Source organism: Pseudomyrmex gracilis, unplaced genomic scaffold, assembly GCF_002006095.1.
Source record: "Pseudomyrmex gracilis isolate BER0280 unplaced genomic scaffold, ASM200609v1 scaffold_73, whole genome shotgun sequence".
NCBI lineage: Eukaryota > Metazoa > Arthropoda > Insecta > Hymenoptera > Formicidae > Pseudomyrmex > Pseudomyrmex gracilis.
Genome location: NW_018020657.1, coordinates 461,787 through 474,777, shown reverse-complemented (window position 1 = coordinate 474,777; position 12,991 = coordinate 461,787). Strand labels below are relative to the sequence as shown.

At 34.1% G+C, this 12,991-nt stretch overlaps 1 protein-coding gene across 1 annotated transcript in view; it reads left to right on the top strand.

The window, feature by feature from the left end:
- LOC109854769 (heterogeneous nuclear ribonucleoprotein L) overlaps positions 1-12,991 on the top strand; it is a 186,729-nt gene that overhangs the window by 64,588 nt on the left and 109,150 nt on the right. The window contains exons 4-5 of the mRNA XM_020428193.1: positions 5,931-6,016; positions 8,303-8,399. Of these exons, the coding sequence (XP_020283782.1) occupies positions 5,931-6,016; positions 8,303-8,399 (183 nt within the window). The remainder of the gene's footprint in view (positions 1-5,930; positions 6,017-8,302; positions 8,400-12,991) is intronic.

The window sequence follows — 12,991 nt, the reverse complement described above, 5'->3', positions numbered from 1 at the left end:
GTATACAGTACATATATATATATATATATACACATGTAACGTTCTACTTGTAAATTTTTACAAGTGAGTGTTTTTTGAATTGAAATCTCAATTCTTAAATTCATACGGGATGCTGGATTTGCATCTCACATATGAAAGACCCCGGATACTCCCTCCCCCTAACTAATTTTAAAATATTGCGAAAAAAACTCCTCGGCCAGGAGTCGAACCTTTTTTTTATTATCTCTTTTCTTTTATTATATATTTTTTTAAGATTTTTACTTTTAATTGTTCCAGTTCGCGATTAATGTCAGAATCAACGACAGGTTTTTTTATACTTCGTTTAAGGTACCAGACCAATGTGAAGCACATTTTTTGAACGTTTTTTCGCGAATTTTTTTAGAAAGGAAAATAAAATGCGATTGTTATGAACTTTTGATATGTTTTTATTAGAGTTTGAAATTATACAAAAAAAAATTTTTTTATGTAATTTGATCATATTTTCAGTGTGTAATATAGCGCCAAAGTACAGTCCTCAAAAAAAAGGCGAAGATGGGGGGGAAGCACCCAGGGTCCTGTGGACATCAGAAAACTAAAATTCATATTTTTTATTAATCTATAGGCTTGTCGCTTTTACACTTACCAGTAAAATGCATATTTTTTACTTAAAAAACAAAATGGCGCGCTTTTGAAAAAAAAATTTTTTAATTGCACTTTTTTTTGACGAAATTGTTTTAAAAAAGTTAATTTGTTATTAANAAATTAAAATTTTTTTTGGTTAGTGTAAAAGTCCGTCATGTTAAGAATATGTAGTCAAATTTTGAGGTCGATCGGTTCAATAGTTTTTTGTCAGCGCCTCCCCCGCGACTCAAAAACGTGGTTTCGAGAAAAACGCGTTTAAAGTCTTATATGAATAGAACGCAGGTATAAAGAATCCAGGCAACAATAGAGAGAAGACGCGCGCTTCTTTTCTTCGTAGAATTAAAACTATTTGGAATTTCGGTCTAAAAATTTGACACAATATTCTTGAGATAATTTAATATTAAAAAATATTAAAATTAAAAAATTGATTTTTTCAACCGATCACATTGGTCTGGTACCTTAAACTTTATTCGCGGAAAAATTTTTGACCGGGTGATTTTTGTAGTCTGTAATTTTTATTCTAGGTTTTTTTGTTTCCTTAACTCAAAGCTCTCTTTTAGTCGCGTGGGCAATATTCCAAATATCGATTTCAATCGCGCCGATTCTCTCTTGCCTATACCTATCGCGAGAGCGCGGCAGATAAGCCGCGATGTTTAGTAAATCACCGGTGCTGGTTGCGCGGTTCTTTGATGCGCCTCCTCGCGCCCGGGCGAATGCATCTTCACGGGACAAAGGATTACGTGCTTTTCTTATCGCGATCTCACCGACGACGCGGGCGAATAAACGAACGGACGCTCGCTACGTGCATTCGTGCGAACGGCTTTGTGTGCCCGCGCGCTCGCTCGCTCGTTCTTTCGCGGGAAGCCGTCCTTCTGAATTTATACCGCGACTAGCCTCTCCGAAGGGTTTCTCCTTCGGGCGTCGTATCTTGCACACGTTGCGACACAAAGGGGATTTCTCGACCCGGATGGAAAGGGAAGAGCACTTCGGACAATTAGGTTTGAGCGTGTCGTCCGCGCGCGCGCGTTCGCGCGCGCTACCTACTTTCCGAAAACTCGGACAAACGCAGCGCGCGAACGTTCCCTCCTATTCATAAGCCAATCTGAAATGCAACGGATCATACATATTACATCGGCGACGCGCTGAGCGCGCGGCGACCGAGCGCATAAAAATTTACGAAACGATTGCGCCGGGGATGCCGGAAAACAGTTTTACATAATCAACCGTGCCTCCCGTTTTTTTATTAAGTCACGAAACAATTTAATTATTGCTATTCGCGATCGGATGTTTCTACCGTTTCATAAACTTCGACGAGCTGATGGAAATCAGTGTTCTTCGATTCTGTTGTATGTGTTTTGTTTGTTTTAGAGCTTGCGTGATTATCTGATTACATGTGCATAAAGATTTATCGAGAATGGAATGCAAATAACTTGAATTTAGGGTAAAAGACCCAATTACCGTCACCTGTGCAATTCCTGTCACCCTAAGCTATTTTATTTAAAATATTACATAAATCCTAAAAAAAGTTATGCGTGAAAACAATCTAATATAGAATTTTAAGTGCAATTAATATAACAAAAAATCTCCAGCACTCAACGTTCGCGTCTCATTTCTTTCATTTTAGGGGTAACAGTAATAGCTCTCGCATCGTTCTTTTTTGATTATTAAATTTATAAATAAAAATACACCGAAAAAATTGTATTCTTGTTTTGAGGATATCTCACTTACTTTAAGTATATTTCATACTAAAATAGGCGCTAAGAAGAGTTTGTTATTTTAAGAGGAAAATCCTCTAAATATATAGTAATATTGATAAGAATATATACTGATTAGAATATAAAAAGCCTCTATAGAAAAACATATATATCTCACTATCGAAAAAGACTATATTCTTAAATTAAGAATATTTTCTTAAATAAAGAATATATTCTTAATTTCAGAAGAATATCATCTAAAATCTTTAAGATTTTTTAAGTATAAAATCTTGTACTTATGAGTATATAATTTTTTCGGTGTACAGAAGATATGTCATACAATTATTTTGAATATTTTTTTCTAATATTTATTTTGTACATTTCTCCGATATAACTTTTTTGCGTAATAATTTACTTTTGTTATTTTCCTCTTTTGTTACACCGAAAAAATTGTATTCTTGTTTTGAGGAGAGATATCCCACTTACTTTAAGTATATTTTATACTAAAATAGACGCCAAGAAGTGTTTCTTATTTTAATAGGAAAATCCTCTAAAATTAGTAATATTGATAAGAATATATACTGATTAGAATATAAAAAGTCTCTATAGAAAAACATATATATCTCACTATCGAAAAAGACTATATTCTTAAATAAAGAATATAGTCTATAAGAATATATTCTTAATTTCAGAAGAATATCATCTAAAATCTTTAAGATTTTTTAAGTATAAAATCTTCTACTTACAAAAGTATAATTTTTTTGGTGTAGAGATTTTGAGAGACGGTATTATTTTGTTTCTTATATTAGAGACATCGAATAATACCAGATAAGAAGAAAAACACATGGTTTTGATAAATAAGTAGTAAAAACAATTTACTAACGCCAGAGTTTATTATTCAGGTGACAGTAATTTGGTCTTTTACCCTATTCCGCTCCAGATCTTTCTATCTTTTGAAGTAAGAAAAAAGTAGTTTCTCACGCATTTTTATTGTTATTAGCTGTTTGCTGAAAAATGTTAGCAACGATTGAGTTTTTATATGTTATAAGTAATTACTTCCTATTTGTTTAAGGTATAAAAATATGTACATATTTATCTTTTAAACTTAGCACCGACACAGTTTTGTTTCGCATCGAACGATGTTTCTCGATCGTCGCAAGTTGCATGACAAATAATCGCGTCGGTGAGATAATAAAACGTCAGCGCGTCTCGCGTTCAAAGTACATTTAAATAACGCGACCAACTGTATTTTTCTCTCTCGAGATAAACAAGATAAACGGCGTGACTCACTTGTAGGTGCAACTCTCCACTAGTTGCATGTTTTCGTTTGTGCGAGAAATGTGTGTTCTCCGCGCGGAGAGAATTCACGGGGAAGCTGCTTTGGCAGCGAGCCATGTGTCGTGTCATCGCTCGTGCCGCGCACAAATTCGAGATTTCCACGACTGGCGTTTCGACAGGTAAACAAGCGGCTCGCTTAGCTAAATGCTCTCAATTATCGACCATTTTGAAATAAAATGTGTCGTCATCCATTCTATAAACTTCGTTTGTCGACCTTGGCGCATTTTCTTTTGTTCGCGTCGCCGACTTTGTTCATTTATTACGATCAATTCCGACAAACAGCTAAAACAACAAGTTATTTGTTTCAATAATCAACGGAATATACTATTTTTTATTTTTTATTACTTTTTGTCGTAATCTAGTTTATACTCGCCAACACTCAATGAGACGGAACAAAGCATGACCGTCTTACAAACCATAAAATATGTAAATATATTATAAAATAATATATTATATTATATTATATTATATTATATTATATTGTGTATTAAAAAATCACTACAGGAAGCATTAATCGCAGATTACCCGAGTCGAAATTTAGCGTCTACATTGAACCTCAATTCCTCTTTTTTTATGTAGGAGTAAGAGAGAAAGTAGATCCTACTTTGATGCTGCTATACGTCCGAAATTTCCTTTTTTCAAAAATTGAGGTTCAACGTAGACGCTAAATTTCGACTCGGGTATTGCCATTTTAAATATTTGTTATATACACCGAAAAAATTATATTCTTGTAAGTAGAAGATTTTATACTTAAAAAATCTTCTTAAAGATTTTAGATGATATTCTTCTGAAATTAAGAATATATCCTTTATTTAAGAATATTCTATTCTTAATTTAAGAATATAGTCTTTTTCGATAGTGAGATATATATGTTTTTCTATAGAGGCTTTTTATATTCTAATCAGTATGTATTCTTATCAATATTACTATTTAGAGGATTTTCCTATTAAAATAAGAAACTCTTCTTGGCGCCTATTTTAGTATAAAATATACTTAAAGTAAGTGAGATATCCTCAAAACAAGAATACAATTTTTTTTGGTGTAATTAGATCGATTGAATATTGAACATTTTGTTTAATTGCTGTTCAAATACACTCTTGTCGCCTCGGCGCTGTATTCACGATTAAGGATTAAATTAGACGGTCCTAATTGCAATGTAAATCAATGCCAGTCGGACGTGTTGAGAGAAACTCTGTGTTTCTCTCTCTCTCTCTCGGAGTTATCCTATACACATTGTCCGTGCGTTGCGATGTCTAGTTAGTCCAATTCTCGAGCGACGGTATTCGTATATCCGGTAAAATCGAATTATTAGTTTGAATACAAATAGCGGAAATATCACGACAAGTGCGCTGAATATATTTATGCGCTCAAAGTAAGCAAACCTAGCACGTCGAATGGAAAATGTAATTTCGACGAAACTAACCTTTTTTCTTTTTTGCTGAGACGGAGAGGAGAAATGTAGCGTCGCGATACATTCACAGGATAGATGGGTTCAAATGTAGTTTGCGATTCCTCTCATGTTGCTTCTTGACCTCTCGACACTCAACCCTACCTACTTACGCCGCGCGCGCAAACTTCTTGTTTAGATCTGTTGCGAATATATCGCGCGCATATATGTGGATTGAACTTATGTTGCATGGGGCTTGGAGAACGCACCAAGTAAACTCTCTTCGCGTTCGATTTTCAGCGCATGATATATGACGTGCATCGATCATGCGCTGGAAATAGGTTAACGGAAAATACGGAGGTGCTTCATACCTATCGTCGCTTTTCGTAAATGACAGCTTTCGCCAATGAACTGTGGGACGAACACAATGGTTGCTCCATTGTTGAGGTATCAACAATCACTAAGAAATGAGCAATTTATTCAAGACATTTAAAGTGAAATAGGTAATAACCTTCATAAGGTTGGTTTCTATTTTTCTGCAGGTAATAACTGAGAATAACGTGAAACGAAATTTATTTACGAGGCTGACAGGTGTGCTGCTAAAGTTCGAACAAAACGAACTATAAATAAAATATACATAGTTTGATTAAAAAGAGAAGCAAATAATAAAATAGTTGTTATACGTTTTCCTTCGTCCGTGTCATCTCTCGCCTGGAATTTGAGATATATATATTTAATCAAAGAATTAATCTCCGGATATCTCTAAGTATCTTTCGTAGAATCTGCGAGCCATCGCCTAAATCAACAAAGCGCGGAAGTGCTCGGTTCTAAAATATCCTCGAACATCGCGCGTGCATCTGTTTAAAGTGCATTGCTCTTTTCTGTTGCAGGAAGTGTTACACACGATCAGCGCGCCCAGCGGACAGGTCCAGCGTATCGTGATCTTCAAGAAAAACGGCGTGCAAGCCATGGTCGAATATCCTTTTTGCTATACATTTTCTTTCTGCAGTTTGCTTTTTTTTTTTTTTTATTGCGCGAGATATCGCGCCGCCCGTGTAGCGTGGTTTCGGGTGGTTTGCGTTTTAACACTTCTCGGAAAGTAGTGTGTAAATCTCAATTGCGTAAATTAACACTTTAAATTCAACGATGCTGCTCGCACTACCGTCTCGTAATAAATCACCAAGAAAGACGGTGCACCACTAATGTTCCGTTTACAGAGGCGTAACGCTATTTTACGAGCGCGTATATTAAACACATTGAGAAACACGAAGAATTAACAAAGTTGCAGTGACACATTTTGTTTTTTCAAGGTCAAAAAATAGTCATTGCTTTCATGATATTCTATTTTTATCCACATTAAAAATAGCGCAAAAACTCTGAAGCGTTTATAAATTTCAATTTATAAACAAAAGAAGGTTTTTTTTTATTAAAATTTTTGAACTATAGGGTAAAAAACTCAATTACTGTCATTCTAAGCTATTTTATTTAAAATATTAAATATAAATCCTAAAAAAAGTTATGCGTGAAAACAATCTAACATAGAATCTTAAGTGCAATTAATGTAACAAAAAATCTCCAGCGCTCAACATTCGCGTCTCATTTCTTTCATTTTAGGGGTGACAGTAATAGCTCTCGCATGGTTCTTTTTTTAATTATTAAATTTATAAATAAAAAAAATAGAGATTTTGAGAGACGATATTATTTTGTTCCTTATATCAGAGACATCGAATAATATCAGATAAGAAAAAAAACACATGTTTTTGATAAATAAGTACACCGAAAAAATTGTATTCTTGTTTTGAGGATATCCCACTTACTTTAAGTATATTTTATACTAAAATAGGCGCCAAGAAGAGTTTCTTATTTTAAGAGGAAAATCCTCTAAATAGTAATGTTGATAAGAATATATACTGATTAGAATATAAAAAGCCTCTATAGAAAAACATATATGGACCGTTTATTTTGAAAGTGGTGTAAATCCATTTTCTTTTGTTTCGTAAACTAGTTATACATAAAAAATTTACATTAAATTAAGCATGAATTACGTGATATCTCATTTTTTTTTCAAAAATGGACTTACTCCACTTTCAAAATAAACGGTCCATATATATCTCACTATCGAAAAAGACTATATTCTTAAATAAAAAAAGAATATATTCTTAATTTCAGAAGAATATCATCTAAAATCTTTAAGAAGATTTTCTAAGTATAAAATCTTCTACTTACAAGAACATAATTTTTTCGGTGCAGTAAAAACAATTCGCTAACGCCAGAGTTTATTATTCAGGTGACAGTAATTGGGGGGTCTTTTTTACCCTATATCTTGTTAAAAACTACATTCGAGATACGTAAGATGCAAAAACACAATTTCCTACAAATTCGACGGTACGTAAACAATACCGCCGGGGGAGACCCCTTTATTTCACACGAGTAACCTCCGGTCGCGTCTCACGCGAATTGGATTTACACGGTAACTTTACGACAAAACGTAAGCACGCGAGTCAAGAGAAGCGTCACCTTGTAGAGAGTAATCGGTCGGCGAACTCGAAGCCCGCGGGATCGTCGTCTGACACGGGTCTTTTCCGGGTCGAAGAAAACTTTCAGTCGAGACATGCACCGCCATTAAATCGTAATGAAGATTTATAATGGGGGATTTGGGGGTGTGTTGAAGAAGCTCGACTTTTTTGCCGCGTCTGTACCACTTTTTCGACTTTTTCGCGACGCTCAACGCGCGCTTTGAATGCATGCCTGAGTGCATGCGACATTTGCGTCATATTTTCGGAGGGTGAATCTCCGCGCCTGGCGGAATATATATCCCGGACTATTATATGATCTCGCCGAATAATAGTCGGGCCGCGTCCCGCGTGACTATAAATTTGTTAGAATTTCGCGTCACGCCGGATTTTATCGCCACTTACGCTGGCACAACGACGGCCACTTTGTAGGAGAATAACATTGTGACGCCGCAGTCAACTTTGTGAAACTTCCGTCTTGTTGGAAAGCTATGTTCTAGCCGTGTTTCCTGTGCTCGATGAACGAGCTTCACATTTGCGAATCACCTTGACGATTCGTGCGATAAATATTTTTACTTAACGATTTTTAGTGCACTTTTTTGAATTGTTTTTCAACGATATCGTGCGATATCATTTCAAATGAACAATTAAATTAGAAGCTAGGTATTTTAGAATAATTTTGGAGTCTTTGTAATCTTATATGTAAACGATCTGTATATATCCTTAACTGTGATATTCCTGTTATTCACGTTCGATTCGATAGAATCAGCAACCAGAGCAAAGGAGACGCTACATGGAGCGGATATATATTCTGGATGCTGCACACTGAAAATCGACTATGCAAAAGTGAGTACACCAATAAAAAAAAAAAAACATTTCTTTTTTGAGAGAAAAATTTCAATAACTTTATTTATTTAGGAATATATAAAATAGCGGATATTTTAAATTTTTTATTTATTCCCGATATATTTCGCAAAATTACCAATGATTATTTAATTGTCAAAGTAAACTCGTCATTATCGATCGTTTTTTGCTCCATTTACCGAACAGTTTTTTTTTTTTAAATTTCGACCTCATATTGGTGGCTTAAATGCGATAAAATCATTAGGACGCTAATTTATATACCCAATAGATATGTAAATGCTGCGTTTTGAGGAAAATTGCTCTCGGTAGCTTTGAAGAAGAAATTATTATTCTAAAAATTTCATTGTCTAAGGCAGTTAATCGCGTAATGCGACTTGCGGGAACATAAAAAAAAAAAACTCTGTTTGCTTGTATTTATTTTTCACGATTCGTTTTACCAATTCCAATTAGCAATACTCACAAATGCTCGCGGCATGAGAAAACAGAATTCTATTTAATATTTTGCAACACTTAATTAGCGAAATTTCGTTTAATTTCATCGGAATGTCGATAACTGTGAGTGCACTTACGGCATATCCGGCAGTTCTAGCGTTATTAGAGACGCAAATTGGATTGAATCATATAGATTTTATAATTGTCATTTGCGTTATTTCGATTATGAATTTTATTTGACATAAAAAGTTAAAAATTTTTCGACTCACTCAAATGTCAAACAAACTTTTCCCCAGGGAATCGATAAAATATATAAATATTAAACGTGAAGAAATTTAATTTTAAAATATCATCGATTTGTAACAACGATTTGGCTTTTTCCGACTTTTCTTCTAAAAAGTCACAATTTTATTACATGTAAATATATAGACAATTTTATTACATGCAAATATTAATATAGATATTACGCGATATATAAAATACGTTTATTTTGCCACGAAGGAAGACCCAGATGTTTCTTTTTTTTTTGAAAACAATTGCAAACCGACATGTGGGAAACAAAAAAAAACATTAAATTGATAATAATAATTAAACAACTCGAGTTATTTAACAAAATATTTAAAAATTTTTAATGTATAGGTTTTGATTAAAAATTTTTGATCAAAAATAATTCACTGTGTATTTTTCGATGAATTTTAACAGAAATTTTGATATTGAAATATTTTATGTGAAAATCTACTATCATCACCATGTTCTTCCAAAGAAAATTTTTGTTAATATCTGCGTGGTTCTCTCTCCGGATGTGTTTTAATAGAGAAAGATTATTCAGTGTGAAAAAGATTTGATTATTTGAGAGATAATAAAGCTTCGCACGTTACGTTATGTATGTGCATTATAATTGACATTGATATAATGATATAATTTAATACAGCTCTGACTTGTGGAATTGGATCAATTTATTACGGTATTGTACATCGATGTAATTAAGCGAAATGAATATCTTTTATACAACGCACACGTGTCATATCTCTTTCACGCGATAATATATGATGATGACATAATCGGTGCGCTCATTTCTGTAATTTATTTACAAAACTTTTGCAGCCGAACTGCAGCTGATATCTCACGTGGAAAAAAAAAAAAAAAAAAATGCAAACCAGATCGATTTAAGTAACTTGTCATAATTAATGTAACCTCGACGCCGTGTCGTAAAATCTTGTAATTTAACGCTTGTAAGCAACAAGCGCGACATAAGATGGATTAACCGGTTTTTATCTGATTCTACTTACCGCGCGAGCATTAGCGTGACACGGCAAACAGCCTACACTCTTTTTTACGCTTTTGTCGAGACTTTCACGCGAGGAAGAATTAAGCTCCGTTCACACAAACACAATACGCCGCGCTATTGAACGACCGAACATTTATTACTAAGGACACATTCGCGATAAATAATTGCATATAATTTTTCAGAAATAATCTGTTCATGAAGGTTACAGAGATATACAATCCTTTTGCACTACTCGCGTTGCTCTTTATATTCGCTCTCTTGTTTCCGTCAAAATAGGCAGAAAATCAGTTTACATTTTTTTTTTAAACTAATTATTTGTTATTTGTATGATTGTATCATCAGATATTGACAGACATTAGTTTTTTTAATTATTAGTTTTTTTCGCAATAGTTTAAAATTAGTTAGGGGGGTATACGGGGTCTTTCTTATATATGTGATGCAAATCCAGCATCCTACATGGAGGAAAAAAATTATTTCGTCAAATATATGTGTATGCATATATATATGCATATATATATATATTCTTTCTAATTTTTTTTTTTTTTGTATGCATATATATATATATATTCAAGCACATTCTCTGCATAACATCTTGCAAAACGGCCCAAACAACCCGATTTGAATTTAATTCATTCGTTATTTTAATAGAAATTATTAGCTTTATATTTCCAAAAAGCTAGTATTGCGCTTGTACAAGGCTGTGTAACGTCAGCTCGAGAAACATAAAAGCGTGAAAAAGAGTATCCGTCGCATCAGACTTCTGACAATGAGTTGAAACACGAGGAAAAACAGTGATTCGCAAAAGTGCGAAAAAAAAATCTCATTGTGTTTCGGGCAAAAACACGAGAAAAAATGAGCAGCCAAATATTAACAAAGCTCGGTGTTGCACAATTGTTCATTTAACGACAAAGAGCGATGATTGCGCGCCGCGCGTATTGAATCTCGACAATTTTCTAATACTTTCCTCAATTCGATATTTTAGTCGTTTAGAAAATTTTAGAAAATTGTGTTTATTAAATGTTTATCGCGCAAAACGATTTCTCTCAGTGTTTATAGCAATTCTGGCTTCAAGTAATTACAAAAACTCGAGATGTTTTTTTTTTACCGCATAACGAGATTCAAAACGTGTAAAGCAGCAAAAATAATGGCAACGACAATGATGATAACATGATTTCTTCGTTCGATCGAACGCGACTCCGGAATTACTTCGAGACTCACCGTTACCCCTTCTCTCTTCTCCATCGAGTGCGGTCAGTTATATTGGAAAATGTTAGATATTTATTGGCGATAGCAACCGTATTTTCTCTTCGAATATCGCGCGCAGCTGCTTCTTCTGCTGCAACCTTTCGAGCACATACTTGAAATCGTAAAGTGCACTTAATCGGCCGTTCTCAAACTCTTTGTAACAAAAACGCTAAGCTTTTTGTTTGCTTTTGAAAAGGCAGCTCTTCGACGATTGACTAATTTTAACAGCGATAAGAGAGAGAGAGAGAGAGAGACCATCTTTTAAATCTCTATATGCTTAAAAAAACATTAAATCTGTGCGACGCATATAAGTTAATCATGATTGGACGACATCGTTATGAGTTTGTTCTACTTGGCGTCAATTAATTCTGCAGAAAAAATGGACAATCTAGCTTAATGAAGATAATGAGATGATTTGCTCAATCATATGATACAAGGTGCGACAGCTTCGTGCATAACAAGCGCCGCAGAAATGCCGAAATTTTGGTGAAAATTTGGGGTAAGAGCATGCCATCAAAGAGAGAGAGAGAGAGAGAGGACGAGAAGAGAGCGAAAATAGAGCCGAACCGGCGCAAGCCAAAGCTCGAAATTGGATTTCAAGGCGGAGCTTGTGACAGGAGCTAACCCACCCCTTTATCTCCGCTATTGCCAATAGAAAGGTCTGCCAAGTAGCAACCGTGTTTGTTGGAAAAGCCGGTACGTCGGCTACACGTCACATGAATCATCCGATGCGCATCCACGCGCGTGAATACGCGCCGCGCGAGCAGGACGTTTGCGGATGTATCATCAAATATATAGACTCGAGAAACATTCGAGCAAAGTCCGCGTATCATTGTGCAAATCCTCAAGGCTGGTTTTCTTCCTAAAACCACACCGAAAAAATTGTATTCTTGTTTTGAGGATATCTCACTTACTTTAAGTATATTTTATCCTAAAATAGGCGCCAAGAAGAGTTTCTTATTTTAAGAGGAAAATCCTCTAAAAATAGTAATATTGATAAGAATATATGGACCGTTTATTTTGAAAGTGGTGTAAGAGTCCATTTTCTTTTGTTTCGAGAAACTAGTTATACATTAAAAAATTTTCATTAAATTAAGCATGAATTACGTGTTATCTCATTTTTTTTCAAAAATGTACTTACACCACTTTCAAAATAAACGGTCCATATACTGATTAGAATATAAAAAGCCTCTATGGAAAAACATATATATATCTCACTATCGAAAAAGACTATATTCTCAAATAAAAAATATATTCTTAATTTCAGAAGAATATCATCTAAAATCTTTAAGAAGATTTTTTAAGTATAAAATCTTCTACTTACGAGAATATAATTTTTTTGGTGTGCCGTATATCATGAATATGTCAGATGAAATAATTACTTAGATTAAATTATAATCCGCTAAAATACAAGTCGATATACTCGATCTTCTATATTTTGCAAGATAATTTCGGATTGCAAGAGGATTAAGTGCACTGAAAAAATTGTATTCTTGTTTTGAGGATATCCCACTTACTTTAAGTATATTTTATACTAAAACAGGCGCCAAGAAGAGTTTCTTATTTTAAGAGGAAAATCCTCTAAATAGTAATATTGATAAGAATATAT